Source organism: Pimephales promelas, chromosome 1, assembly GCF_988280905.1.
Source record: "Pimephales promelas chromosome 1, fPimPro1.hap1.1, whole genome shotgun sequence".
In the NCBI taxonomy this organism is placed as follows: domain Eukaryota; kingdom Metazoa; phylum Chordata; class Actinopteri; order Cypriniformes; family Leuciscidae; genus Pimephales; species Pimephales promelas.
The window spans coordinates 12088988-12102734 of record NC_142769.1 but is presented as its reverse complement, the minus strand read 5'-3'; the positions used below and the strand labels follow the sequence as shown (position 1 = coordinate 12102734).

The following is a 13747-nucleotide window of genomic DNA, read 5'->3' as shown; positions in this document are numbered from 1 at the left end:
AAGAGAAAGTTATCTCATTTGCCAGCTGTCTCCTCACACCAGCTCACCAGAGGTACTGTGTCACACGTAAGGAACTTCTAGCAGTTGTCAGGTTCACAAGACAGTTCCGCCATTATTTGCTGGGGTCTAACTTCTTACTCAGGACGGATCACAGCAGTCTAACGTGGCTATACAGGTTTAAGAGACCAGAGGGCCAACTGGCTAGGTGGCTTGAAGAACTCAGTCAGTACAATTTCATCATCGAGCATAGGCCAGGTACATATCATTCCAACGCTGATGCTCTGTCTCGAATGACTCTGAATGAAGAACCTTGTGACTGTTATCAAGCAGGAAGAGAGCTAGATAGCTTGCCATGCAAGGGCTGTCGCTTCTGCCGGAAGCTCCACCATCAATGGGCCAGATTCGAGGAAGATGTCGATGATGTCATTCCCTTGGCGGTGAGACGCACACACTCCCTTGACCGTCAGAATGAGGATAGTTGCGCTAACACTCCCAGTGATGTAGATGAAGTAGGTGATGACAACCCAGGTCCTTCCTCAAACTGGCTGCAACCGATGAGTTCGCAAAGTCTCAGGGAAGAACAGTTAGCTGACCCAGACCTTTCAGTTCTCCATAAATGGATGTCTGATGGCTATTTGCCTGCTAAGGAAGAGGTCATGATGCATAGCCCAGCAGTTTGCAAATACTGGCTGTGTTGGTCTCAAGTAGAGATGCGAGATGGGGTCCTCTATTACCGGTGGGATGATTTAAATGGAGGTATGTCATCTCTGCGCTTACTTGTTCCTGTTTCCCTGAAAAATGAGGTTCTCCAATCCTGTCACAATCCAGCTCAAGCAGGTCATTCAGGGGAGGAAAAGACGCTTATGCGGCTCCGCAGGTGTTACCAATGGTACAATATGGGGAACGATGTACGCCTTTTTGTCAAGAAGTGTCTACAGTGTAGTTCCTGTAAGTCAACAAGTCCCATGGGGAGGGCCAAGCTCCAGAGCTACCAGGCTGGAGCACCTATGGACCGACTCCACCTTGATATCCTAGGACCATTTCCAGAATCCAAGTCAGGCAACAGGTACATCCTCGTTATAATTGATCAGTTTACTCGCTGGGTAGAGGCATTTCCTGTCCCCGAACAAGGAGCTGAGACAACAGCAAAGAGATTGGTGTTTGATTTCATCTCACGTTTTGGGGCTCCCCTTGAGATTCACACTGACCAAGGACGGAACTTTGAGAGTTCGCTGTTCATGGAGGTTTGTCGCCTGTTACAAGTAACCAAGACCCGGACCACACCATATCATCCGGCCTCGAACGGGCAAGTGGAAAGATTCAATAGAACGCTCTTGCAGATGATACGGTGTTATGTGGACCAAAGTCAACGGAATTGGGATGAACATCTTCCCTTACTCACTGCAGCATACAGGAGCACTGTACATTCAGCAACGGGTTTCACACCAAATCAGCTGATGCTGGGGCGAGATGTTTTCCAGCCACATGACATCTGGCTAAGGACGGCTGAGGTTACCAGGGAAGCTAAAAGTACACCTGAGTTTGTCCAAGAACTGCAAGCTAATCTGCAGCAGGCTCATCAGGTAGCGCGTCAGAACTTGCGCACCGCTCAGACTCGCCAGAAAAAGGTCTATGACTTACGAGCCAGAGAGAAGTCCTATCAAGTAGGTGATCTTGTGTCAGTGAGGGTCAGTAGCAGGAGAAAGGGCTACAGTCCAATATATATATATATATATTATGTTATGTCTAGAGTTATCCATTCTTCCCCACTATATGGCGCTGTTTGCTTTAGTTTTAGTTGAACTTCCATCGGAAAAACTTTATTTGTTGTACTTCATAGTGACAATCACTCAAACATCAGTAGCCACAATTACTTTAACGATGTCAATGTAAATTTGTGTAAGTAGAAATTGTATTTTGGTTATATTCTAATTAGTATTTTTGTATTTCTTTTTAGTTTCACAAAAATAATGTAACATTGAGAGAAACAACATGATTGCACTCAAGTAAAGAAGATAATGGACATCCTCTGAGTGGTCATTGAAGCCTCTTCATCACGTTACATAGTGTTTAGCTATCTGTATATGCATGCTCAACGTACACGCATGCAGAGGACAGAATAGTGAAAAAGCACCATGACGGGCTGACGACAAAACTCCTGAGAAGGACAGCCATCCAGTTATTCCACTTATCACAGTTGACTCAAGATGGATGTTAAAGAGAAAACTGAAGAACAACAGCTGTCCACTTCTAATGCCTCACTCCGTCAACTGGAAACCAGATCGGTGATATCTGCATCTTCCAAGAGCTCAAGATTGTCCACAGCAAGTATGGCAGCAACCAGAGCACGCGCTAAAGCAGAAGCAGTGAGAGCACGTACAAACTTCGTGGAAAGAGAGGCTGAGGTACTTCTAGAAAAAGCTAAACTGGAATCTGAATTGTTATCACTACAGCATAAAAAGGAGTTTGCAGCGGCAGCAGCAGAGGCTGAGTTTCTTGAAGCGGCTGCATTAGAGATTGAGTCAGGAGAAATTAATACGGCTACTGATGTCACAGCGTTTCCACCGGAGACTATTGAAAAGCGTACAAAGGACTATGTCGACAGTCTTTCTGGATTAAGTTTTCACCGTCTCCCTCATGTTAAAGCAGAGTCTGACTCCTGTGATCACGAACAGTTTATGATCGCGCCTGTGTTTCCCACCACGGCTGTCATCATGAGCAATGCCACACAGAACGTTGACAGACTTAAACATATTCCAACTCCTAGACCAGACACTGTAAACCAGCTAAGAATGCCCAGTGCACGGTTATCATTTCCCCAGCACACTCCTGGCAACCTGCCAGACACATCAATCTCTCATAAAGACTATGTAAAATTTCCGGTTTCAGAGAAAGTGAGCCAACCTCAGACTTCCTATCTCAGCGGTTCTACGCAACAGCCTCCCTCGACAAACCATGCAGGTATGAGTGAAATAGCCAGATACCTTGTGCGTCGTGAGCTTGTGAACTCAGGGCTTAGTAAGTTTGATGATCGTCCGGAAAACTACTTAGCCTGGAAGTCATCATTTAAGAGTGCTTTAGAAGGATTATCGCTCACCCCAAGCGAGGAGCTTGATCTTCTGACAAGGTGGCTGGGACCGCAATCCTCAGAACAAGTCAAGAGATTGAGAGCTGTGCATGTCGCTGATCCAGCAGCCGGTTGTAGAATGGCATGGTCCAGTCTAGAAGAAAGCTTTGGGAGTGCTGAAATTATTGAGAAAACACTTTTTGATAAGCTGGATTGTTTCCCTAAAGTGAGCAATAGAGAACCCCAAAAGTTAAGAGAACTTGCAGATCTGCTCAAAGAAGTGGAGTCAGCAAAGCTTGGCGGCTACTTACCCGGGCTCTCTTTCCTGGACACAGCGAGGGGCGTGGCACCTATTGTCAACAAACTGCCTCTTAATCTCCAAGAAAAGTGGATGTCCCAAGGGTCTCAATATAAGCTTCAGTACCAGGTACCATTCCCTCCATTCATATTTTTCACAGATTTTGTATGTAGGGAGTCCTAAATGCGCAATGACCCAAGTTTCGCACTCCACTCATCTACAGCTGCCCCTGTAAAGCCTGAAAACTCCGTAAGAAGAGGTGGACCACTGAAAAGCTTCATCTCTACTCACAAAACTGAGGTTGCACAGACAACCAGCTCTTCTGATTCGCCGAACAGTAAGCCTGATATCAGCAAACAATGCCCCATTCACAAAAAACCCCATCCTTTCAAACGGTGCAGAGCCTTTAGAGCTAAGAGCATTGAGGAACGGAAAATGTTTTTGAAGGAGCATAATATCTGCTTCAGATGTTGTTCTTCGAATGAGCATGTGGCCAAAGACTGTGAAAATGTCATACAGTGTACAGAGTGTGGCAGCAACAAACATGTCACAGCTCTTCATCCTGGACCACCTCCATGGATACTAAAAACACCCAACACAGAGCATGGCGGGGAGAGAGAAAGTGCAAACCCTTCCATCAACTCTAAATGCACAGAGGTTTGTGGGGATACAAATAGTTCACAGTCCTGTTCGAAAATCTGTCTCATCAAAGTTCACCCTAAGGGAAAGCCAGACAAATCACTGAACGTCTATGCTATTCTCGATGATCAAAGTAATCGCTCACTTGCCAGAGCTGAATTCTTCGACTTCTTCAATCTCAAGGGCACAGAATTTCCCTACACTCTGCGTACATGCGCTGGAGTCACAGAAATGTCTGGGAGGCGGGCTATGGACTTCATCGCACATCCTGTAGATGGCAGTCTTTCAGTACCACTCCCTACGCTCATTGAGTGCAACTACATGCCTGAAGACAGGTCAGAGATACCCACTCCTGAAGCGGCAAAACACCACCCACATCTCAAATCTATTGCTCATCTCATCCCTCCTCTAGATCCAAATGCTCAAATACTTCTCCTTCTTGGACGTGATATCCTCCAAGTCCACAAGGTAAGAGAGCAACGCAATGGGCCACAAAATGCTCCCTATGCTCAGAGACTGGACCTGGGCTGGGTTTTGGTTGGTGAGGTGTGTCTTGGGGCTGCTCACAAGCCTTCAACTGTTAGTGTTTACCGCACAAACATTCTAGAAGACGGGCGTCCATCTTACTTTAGTCCTTGTCCCAATAAACTCTACCTCAAGGAGAGATTAACTGCACAGCCAAGTGTTAAAGTCTCTCACCTGCCCCAATTTGCTCCCAGCCCTCCGGCCACTTCAGTCTTTGAAAGAACGGAGAATGATGAAAAAATAGCCCCTTCAATTGAGGATAGGCAGTTCATTCAGTTAATGGACAAAGAAATGTTCATGGATGACACTAACAGCTGGGTAGCACCCCTTCCTTTCCGTGCACGTAGACAACGGCTTCCAAACAATCGAGAGCAAGCCCTGAGCCGTTTGAACTCTCTCTGCCGTACACTACGTAAGAAACCTGAGATGAGAGAACACTTTGTAGAGTTTATGCAGAAGATTTTTGATAACAATCATGCCGAGCCAGCTCCTCCTGTGAAACCAGGGGAGGAGTGCTGGTACTTGCCCTCCTTCGGCGTATACCATCCACGCAAGCCTGGTCAAATTCGGGTAGTGTTCGACTCCAGCGCCCAGTTCCATGGTGTGTCTTTGAACGATGTGCTGCTAACAGGCCCAGATTTAAACAACAGTCTGCTAGGAGTCCTACTTCGATTTAGGCACGAGCCAATAGCCATCACTGCGGACATAGAGCAAATGTTCCACAGTTTCATCGTCAGAGAGGATCATAGGAACTTCCTCCGCTTTCTGTGGTTCAAGAACAACGACATCTCCCAAAGTATGGTAGAATACCGCATGAAAGTCCACGTCTTTGGCAACAGCCCCTCCCCAGCTGTTGCCATTTATGGCCTCAGACGTGCTGCCTTGTATGGGGAGGCGGAGTTCGGTGCTGATGCGAGACATTTCATTGAAAGAGGCTTCTATGTTGATGACGGACTCAAGTCATTTCCTTCCATCAACGAAGCTATCAGTTTGCTTAAGGCTACTAAAGATATGCTCGCTATCTCTAACTTGAGACTCCACAAAATAGCATCCAATAGCCCTGCTGTGATGCACGCATTCTCTCCAGCCGACTATGTCAAAGACTTAAAACATTTGAATCTAGACACTGATTCAGCCCCTTTACAGCGCAGTCTTGGCTTGAGTTGGGACCTTCAGAAGGATACTTTTACATTCCACGTCAACCTCAGCGACAAGCCATTCACACGCAGAGGAGTCCTGGCGACTGTAAATAGCTTGTTTGACCCTCTTGGTATGGTGGCGCCAATCACCGTGAACTTTCGAATGGGAAGTCGGACTGGGATTGCCCCCTCGCAGCTGAAAAGGAAACGGAATGGAAACTCTGGAGAGAATCGTTGCAGGACTTGGAGCAGCTCCAAATTCCCAGAGCTTACACTGTAATGTCCATTTCTCAATCTGTAAAAAAGGAGATTCACATCTTCTCAGACGCATCTGTTCAGAGCATATCTGCTGTTGCATACTTGAAAGTGACGGATCATGATGGAATGTGTCAAGTTGGATTCATTATGGTAAAAGCCAAGCTAGTCCCACAGACTGGACATACGGTTCCCAGACTCGAACTGTGTGCGGCCGTCCTTGCAGTCGAAATGGCTGAACAAATCGTCCAGGAACTAGACATCAAACCTCACACCCTACTGTTCTATACAGACAGCAAAGTTGTATTGGGGTATATCTACAATGAGACTCGCCGCTTTTATGTGTACGTCAGTAACAGAGTTCAAAGAATTCGAAAATTCACTCACCCAGAACAGTGGCTTTACATTCCAACCTCACAAAACCCTGCGGATGTTGCTACTAGACCAGTTCCTGCGTGCCGTCTGACTGAAACCAACTGGCTCACCGGTCCTACATTTCTGCGGCATCCTTCACCCACCCCTGTGAATGAAGCTTCCTATAATCGTATCGACCCAGATACAGATGTGGAAGTGCGAGCAAACGTCACCACCTGTTTAAACCCTACTTCTGGTCTTGGTTCTCACCGCTTTGAAAAATTTTCAACCTGGAGATCCTTAAAAAGAGCTGTTGCTTCTCTTATTCACGTCGCTCAGTCTTTCAGAAACAAAGAAAAGTCGTGTTGCGGCTGGCACCACTCCAACTGTTCGTCCACGCCCGAGTTACTGACTCACGCTGAAAGCGTCATCATCAGGTGTGCACAACGAGAGGCTTATAAAGCAGAAATCACTTGTCTGGAAAATGAGAGTGACATTTCTAAGCAGAGTTCTCTCAAGAGACTTAACCCTATCCTGGAGGACGGACTCCTAAGAATTGGTGGCAGACTAGAACAGTCCACACTCCTCAGCAGAGAGAAACACCCTCTCATCATTCCTGGCCATAGTTACATAGCAACCCTCCTAACAAATCATCACCATGAGAAAGTAAATCATCAAGGTCGAGTATTTACAGAAGGAGCAATCCGCTCTGCAGGATTCTGGATAGTTGGAGCAAAAAGACAGATCAACGGTGTCCTCCGCAAGTGTGTCACTTGCCGCAAACAAAGAGGTAAAACAGCTGAACAAAAAATGGCAGACCTCCCTTCTGACCGCATCAGCATGGAACCACCCTTTACTAATGTCGGCTTGGATGTGTTTGGTCCTTGAAATATTTCAGCTCGCCGTACCCGGGGGGGCCAGGCCTTCAGTAAAAGATGGGCTGTAATATTCACATGTTTATCCGTGCGAGCCATTCATATCGAACTGATTGAGTCAATGGACACATCAAGTTTCATTAATGCGCTTCGCCGTTTCTTCGCCATACGAGGCCAGGCAAAGATCATCCGATCCGACTGTGGTACTAATTTCCAAGGAGCATGCAGAGAGTTGAATGCACTTGTGGTCTCGACCAAAGATTCAAGCGTGACCAAATACCTCAGTGAGGAAGGTTGCAAATGGATCTTTAACCCACCTCATTCATCCCACATGGGAGGAGCATGGGAGAGGATGATCGGACTTTCGAGACGAATCTTAGACTCGATGCTTCCTCAAATCAGCTCCTCACATCTTACTCATGAAATGCTGTCAACTCTAATGGCCGAAGTGTGTGCTGTGATCAACGCAAGACCTCTCGTACCCATTTCAACTGACCCCGAGTCGCCCTTTCTCCTCACTCCAGCAATCACTGCGTGAAAAGAGCTGTAATCGGGCATGTAAAACTCCTGAGTACTCCTGTGTACTCCACAAATAAACGTGTGTATACGGGAGTTTGCTGTCCCGTCACACAATCCCGAAAACTCCTGGATATGTACCAAGTTTGGGGCACAGCAGGGAGCCACTAGGGCCATCAGTTACCATGGTGAATAATCCCCAGGTCGGGGTCAATGCAAGGGAACATTAGCATTTCACACCTTTGGGACACAAGGCAGTGGCCTCCTTCAATTGGTCAGAGATCTTACATAGGATTGGGTGCTCAATGCTTTGTCCCTCCTCTAAACCCCCACACTATTGGTCCAGTTTATGGCCTCATTTGGGTTTATTATTACTCATTATTAATATTCATTGTCATTGGTGTTCATGGTTATAATGTCAAGACAATCAGATAGACAAAGTTGAGTTTGTTATTTTTATTATTTGTAAATGACACTGGGCACATGACATATATATTTATATACACAGTCAAAACTCTATAAATAAAAAAAAAACATTAGCACAGAATACATTTTACTATTAGTCATACAATAAATAACCCCAGATAATATATAAGGCCTGTGTATAATATATGTAAAACAATATAATAACCCGAACAACCCACACCGACTTTCCATCCAATATGGCATCCTACTCTTCAGACATGTGGTCAACTGTTGCAGTCTTCCAGATAGCTGCCTCTTCCTCTGTCTGGGGAACCCCAGTCCTGCAGCTCAGTAGCTGCAAAATGGGAAGGAAAAAAGTAATTAAACCACTGAAAATATCAAATGGGTTGGGATGGGAGCCTCTCCCAGGCTGAGGCTTTTACTCAGATTTATATGTATTTATACTTACTCTTCTTTTTCTTTGTCTCATGAGCATAATGATCCAGCTGTCCTCCATCTTGTCTTTGTTATCATCTTGGGCCATCCTGTAACCCCTTCTAACAGTTTCAAAATATGTCTTGCAGGATGCTAGAGAGATGGAGATAGAGAGGGGGAGAATATGTTTATTTGTAACTAACTAATCTATACAGTTAAAAAGTTGTAGCCTTGGTACATTCTCTTGTGACTTACCTTTAACAACAGCAGGATCTATGTCCGGTACAGCCATTAAAAAGATTATGACCTCGAGGTTGTGGGGGGAGGATAGACTGTGAAGCAGTAATTAAAGAAGGTTGATTAAAAATATAATTTAGAAGAAAAGACTGTTATGAAAACATAGTTTTAAAGATATACCTTGTCTGTGCGTCATATTTGTGTATGTTGTTTTCCCCATTGTGCAATCTCCATACAGCTTCCTGTAAAAATCCAACATAGTATGAGGGCTCAATTCGAATAGATTTATAAATAAAGCACACAAAGTTAAGCAGACACTGTGATGGTCAGAAAATAACTTACCGCAACAGAATTATTCCCAGCTCTCTTTAATTTCTTTGAAGCAGGCTCCTCTTTTGCCTCTTTGAGCTCATTGATGTCAGCCTCCATCTTATCCAACCTCATGTCCATCATCTCCAGGTTTTCAAATATCCTCTTCAAACTTTCATTTGCCATATACACCAGTCTGTTTTCGTTTGGACTCAGAGATTTAAGAGCCATATTGTCCCTATGTAAAGGAGTAACATCTCCACTCTGCTCTCCGTAACACTTGTTGAAGATTGACACAATGTAAAGCCTATCACCTTTCCTGAATACTAATGAGGGGGGCAGGGGAATAGGGGCAAACTTGAGCCAGTCCCAAAACAAATTAGCATTTAAAAAGGCAAGCCATCAACTAACAGCATGTGGTCAGACAAGTTCCTGTTTTCGGGCCTTTACAGGCATTTACAGGTACGCATAACAAAGTTCCAAAGATCCCTGCCAAACAGCACATTTCGCGGGCGTTTTCATTGTCCGAATTCTCCCGTATACACACTTTTTGACGCAGTGAATGATCCTCAACCAAAAGGTGTGTACCCCGTACGCACCTCCAGGACCTTTTTAAGGTGCCGATCTATATCGGAAGCAGTGGAAAAGAGTGCAGTACCTCGCAAGCATATTCTGGGAAAGATGGAGACGAGAATACCTTGCATCTCTTCAATCGCGCAAGAAATGGCAAGACAACAAGCCTAATATCAAAGAGGGAGACCTGGTCCTCATGAAAAATGATCAGGTGAAAAGGAACGAATGGCCAATGGCTCTGGTCACCAAAGCCATCCCCAGTTCAGATGGCAAAGTCAGGAAACTGGAACTCAAAGTTACAAAGAGTGGAACTGCTAAGACATTTTTAAGGCCTATTACAGAGGTTGTTTTGCTTATGTGTTAAGTTACTCTGTGAATTCGAATTCACTTGTTGGAAATTCAAGTATGGCATTATGCTTAATACCAGACGGGGAGTATTATGTTATGTCTAGAGTTATCCATTCTTCCCCACTAGATGGCGCTGTTTGCTTTAGTTTTAGTTGAACTTCCATCGGAAAAACTTTATTTGTTGTACTTCATAGTGACAATCACGCAAACTTCAGTAGCCATTTTTCCAGTTATGCGCAGCAGAGATCGCGTGCTGTTTTCTCTGGATTCCAGTGTTGTTGTGTAATGCCCCAGAGAAGCTTTGCTTGTAAGTTTATTTCATATAATTGTAATATTATATTCTTCGTATCTGTATCTTATTAAGATGAGTATATTAGACGCACGTTAGCGGTTCCACGTGCTTTATACGGACATTTCAAAGATCGCCATGTGATCTCGTAACAATTATTTTAACGATGTCAATGTAAATTTGTGTAAGTAGTAATTGTATTTTGGTTATATTCTAATTAGTATTTTTGTATTTCTTTTTAGTTTCACAAAAATAATGTAACATTGAGAGAAACAACATGATTGCACTCAAGTAAAGAAGATAATGGACATCCTCTGAGTGGTCATTGAAGCCTCTTCATCACGTTACATAGTGTTTAGCTATCTGTATATGCATGCTCAACGTACACGCATGCAGAGGACAGAATAATATATATATATATATATATATATATACTGTATATATACTGTATATATATATACTGAATATACATATATATACTATATATATATACACTGTATATATATATACACTGTATACGTATATATATATATATATATATATATATATAAGAAGCCGGTGGCACTGCCACCCTGGTGCCTTTAGGGTTATTGTGCACTACATGCAAAAACGTAACCCTGCTTTGACTAATGCAAGCTCTACAGGACACTTCTTTTCGACAGTGTGGGCACAAAAGTGTGCATCGAGGGCACATTTTAACTACAAAGTATGTGTGAGCAACCTTCTGAAACCTAAAATGAAAAATGAGACACCCTACAGAAAGTCATGAATTTAACGGACACATGATATAAGTACACAAGACTGAAAATTCATATGAAGTGTGCATTTGGGACAGGGCCTATGATCGTGAACACAGTTCAATGTTCTCTTTAATTTTATTACTTGATGATCTTTTTTCTACACCTGAGCAAAAATATTCTTTATACCTGACCTGTACAGCATACGTAGAAACACAATGTTTTCAATATTCCGTTTTAATTTTTAACTTGAATGTGCCATTTATATTTTATTTGACCCTTGATGTAACGTATTGGTATTAAATCATATTTGTGGAAAAACAAAAAGTTAATTAAGAAGTTACTAAATGAAGCAAATTTTAGGTTTTCTGATATTTTTTTTCCAGTGCTGTTAACTGTATAGTCTTTACAAAGAAATACTATGAAATATAATTTACAAAAGCTTCTGCAGGACAGTTCAATTCTTTACAATAAAAGAATATAGTAAGAAATAAAAGTAAGCTGTTACACTGAGATGGTTTGGGAAAACCATAAAATGTTTTTGTACAGTCAATGAATTGTGTACAGGAAGCATTAAACCATCAAAGTTAAATGATTGTTTATTACTTATGAATTTCCAATATTTTCTTTAGCAAGGGGTTTCAAACTTTTTAATGGCAATGAGCCCTAAACAATACCCTTGTGAGGTTCTTTATTTTGCCTTAAAGTATAATAAAATATATGCCTAAACAATACCTTTGTTAGATTGTACCTTTGTAACTCTTTAATGGTAATCTAGCCATGCCTAAAACTCCCCCACACACAAAAACATCGATTTAAACTAATGATGTATTTTGACTTTACGCGGGTCAAACCACTCTTCTTTAAACATTACGATGTGATTTTATTTCACGTCTTTTTGTTTCTCGTTGTCTCTCGTATTGAGCTGTCCGCACACAGGACTCACTGCCAATCACACATGCTCACATCATTCTCTTTCTATGAAAGCTGTAAACTGCTTTCACCAGTTTTCACTCTATAGCGGTTGACTACTAGAGCACTGGAATTATTTCTCACTTACAATCAAATGGATTTCCACAAATTTCGCGACGGTCCTCTGCGTGGCATTTTATTATTTTCTGCGCGGCAGTGGCTTCAGAAGTGCACGCGCTCAGAGGGAACTTTAACACACACACACACACGCTCAGTTCAATCGCGCCTCCCTCCCTCTCCCTCTCTCTCCCTCCCTCTGTCTCACACACACACACACACACTTCGACGCACGCGCCTCTCTTCTCTCGTGCGCACTCACACACTCCAGCTTGAGAGAGAGAGGCGCACGTCAAAGTGTGTGTGTGTGTGTGTGAGAGAGAGTGTGTGAGTGTGAGTGTGACTTTTTGCCATGATGAAAATGTTGTACAGGATCAGCCCTTCATTTGTGTGTATGATAGATATGCATTGTATTGGATCTATTATTTTTTTTTACAAAAAAAGAATGCTCTAAATTGCAGTTTTTCCCATTCATTTCTATAGGGTGCCAATTTTGGGGCAAATACGGGATTAAGGAGGGGTTTTTTTTCACCCACTTAACATTGTAGAATTGAGTCAAAAAAAAATTGTGTGTGTTCTGGAGGCAAACTTAGGAAAAGTAGCCAAGTCTTGTACCGCTGAGATCAAGGGAAGTATTTTTTAAAAAATAATCAAAACTATTTTGCCCAAATTTGTCCAGAATACAGTTTTAGGGTTAAACACGGTTTTAATGGCTTCTGACTGTTCTTCAAGGAAAGACGTTTGAATGACAAAGTATTTTAAATAGTTTTCAAAGATGTTCCACTAAGCACACACTCTGTTTGCTTTTCCTTTACAAAAAATATCCAGGCACATTTTGGAATTAGAATACATTTACAGACAGCTTGATGGACACAAGCAGTTTGACAAAGTTTTGCACTTCAGTTGAGGCCCGATGAACAAACATAACCCAAACTTAATATTATTTTTGCTTTGGAATTGCAGGTTACTTTCTTTTTGTGAAATACATTAAAAGCAAACACACTTTGCTATTTTTTTTTTTTATTATTAATGGGTTGTTGTACATGTAGGAATGTAAACCTGTTTGTTTCATTTTATACTGTAAAGGAAAACATTTCTGTACACATTTGTGTTTTATATAAATTGTCAAATTCTGGCTTAATGTGTTGCAAGTGTTTCAAATGTTTTTGAAAATGTGACACCTGCTTAAACTGTTGCCTATATGTAATAAAAAGAATTTATTACATATTTGCTGCCTCTGTAGTCATTGAATCATTTTAGTCATCATCATTGAAAACGGGTGATATTATTTCATTTATAACATAGTTGTAACTTGACTAAATGGGATTAATTGGAATTGATGTAAACATATCGGCTTAACATCAAGGATTAAATTTAAGATAACATGATTAATTGAAGTTCAATAAAAAAACATTAATTCAAGTTAAAAATAAGTATTTAAATCGATGTTTTGTGAATGTCATCTGTTCATGTTAAATGAATACAAATATTTCAAGCTGGTTGAACATCATCCATTGATGTTAAGATAATGTGGTGTGTAATCAGGTGGAACCACTGTCCATGATTAAATCATGTTCAACCAATGTGCTATTTTTTGAGTGTTACATATAGAAGTAGAGGGAACAAAAAGACACATTATTTTGTTATAAATCGCATAATACATTTGGGGCCCTATTTTAACGATCTGAAACGCAAGTGTCAAATCGCATGGCGCAAG

General features: G+C 42.2%; 1 protein-coding gene across 1 annotated transcript; it reads right to left on the bottom strand.

Moving 5' to 3' along the window:
* Nucleotides 1-8220: 8220 nt before the first annotated feature.
* On the bottom strand, nt 8221-9616 carry LOC120484126 (uncharacterized). Its single transcript, XM_089127339.1, has 5 exons — nt 9088-9616; nt 8926-8987; nt 8764-8840; nt 8543-8661; nt 8221-8428 (listed from the first exon to the last, which is right to left on the bottom strand). Exons 1-5 carry the CDS (start codon nt 9283-9285, stop codon nt 8339-8341), a joined length of 546 nt encoding a protein of 181 aa, XP_088983465.1. The 5' UTR covers nt 9286-9616; the 3' UTR covers nt 8221-8338.
* Nucleotides 9617-13747: the final 4131 nt, after the last annotated feature.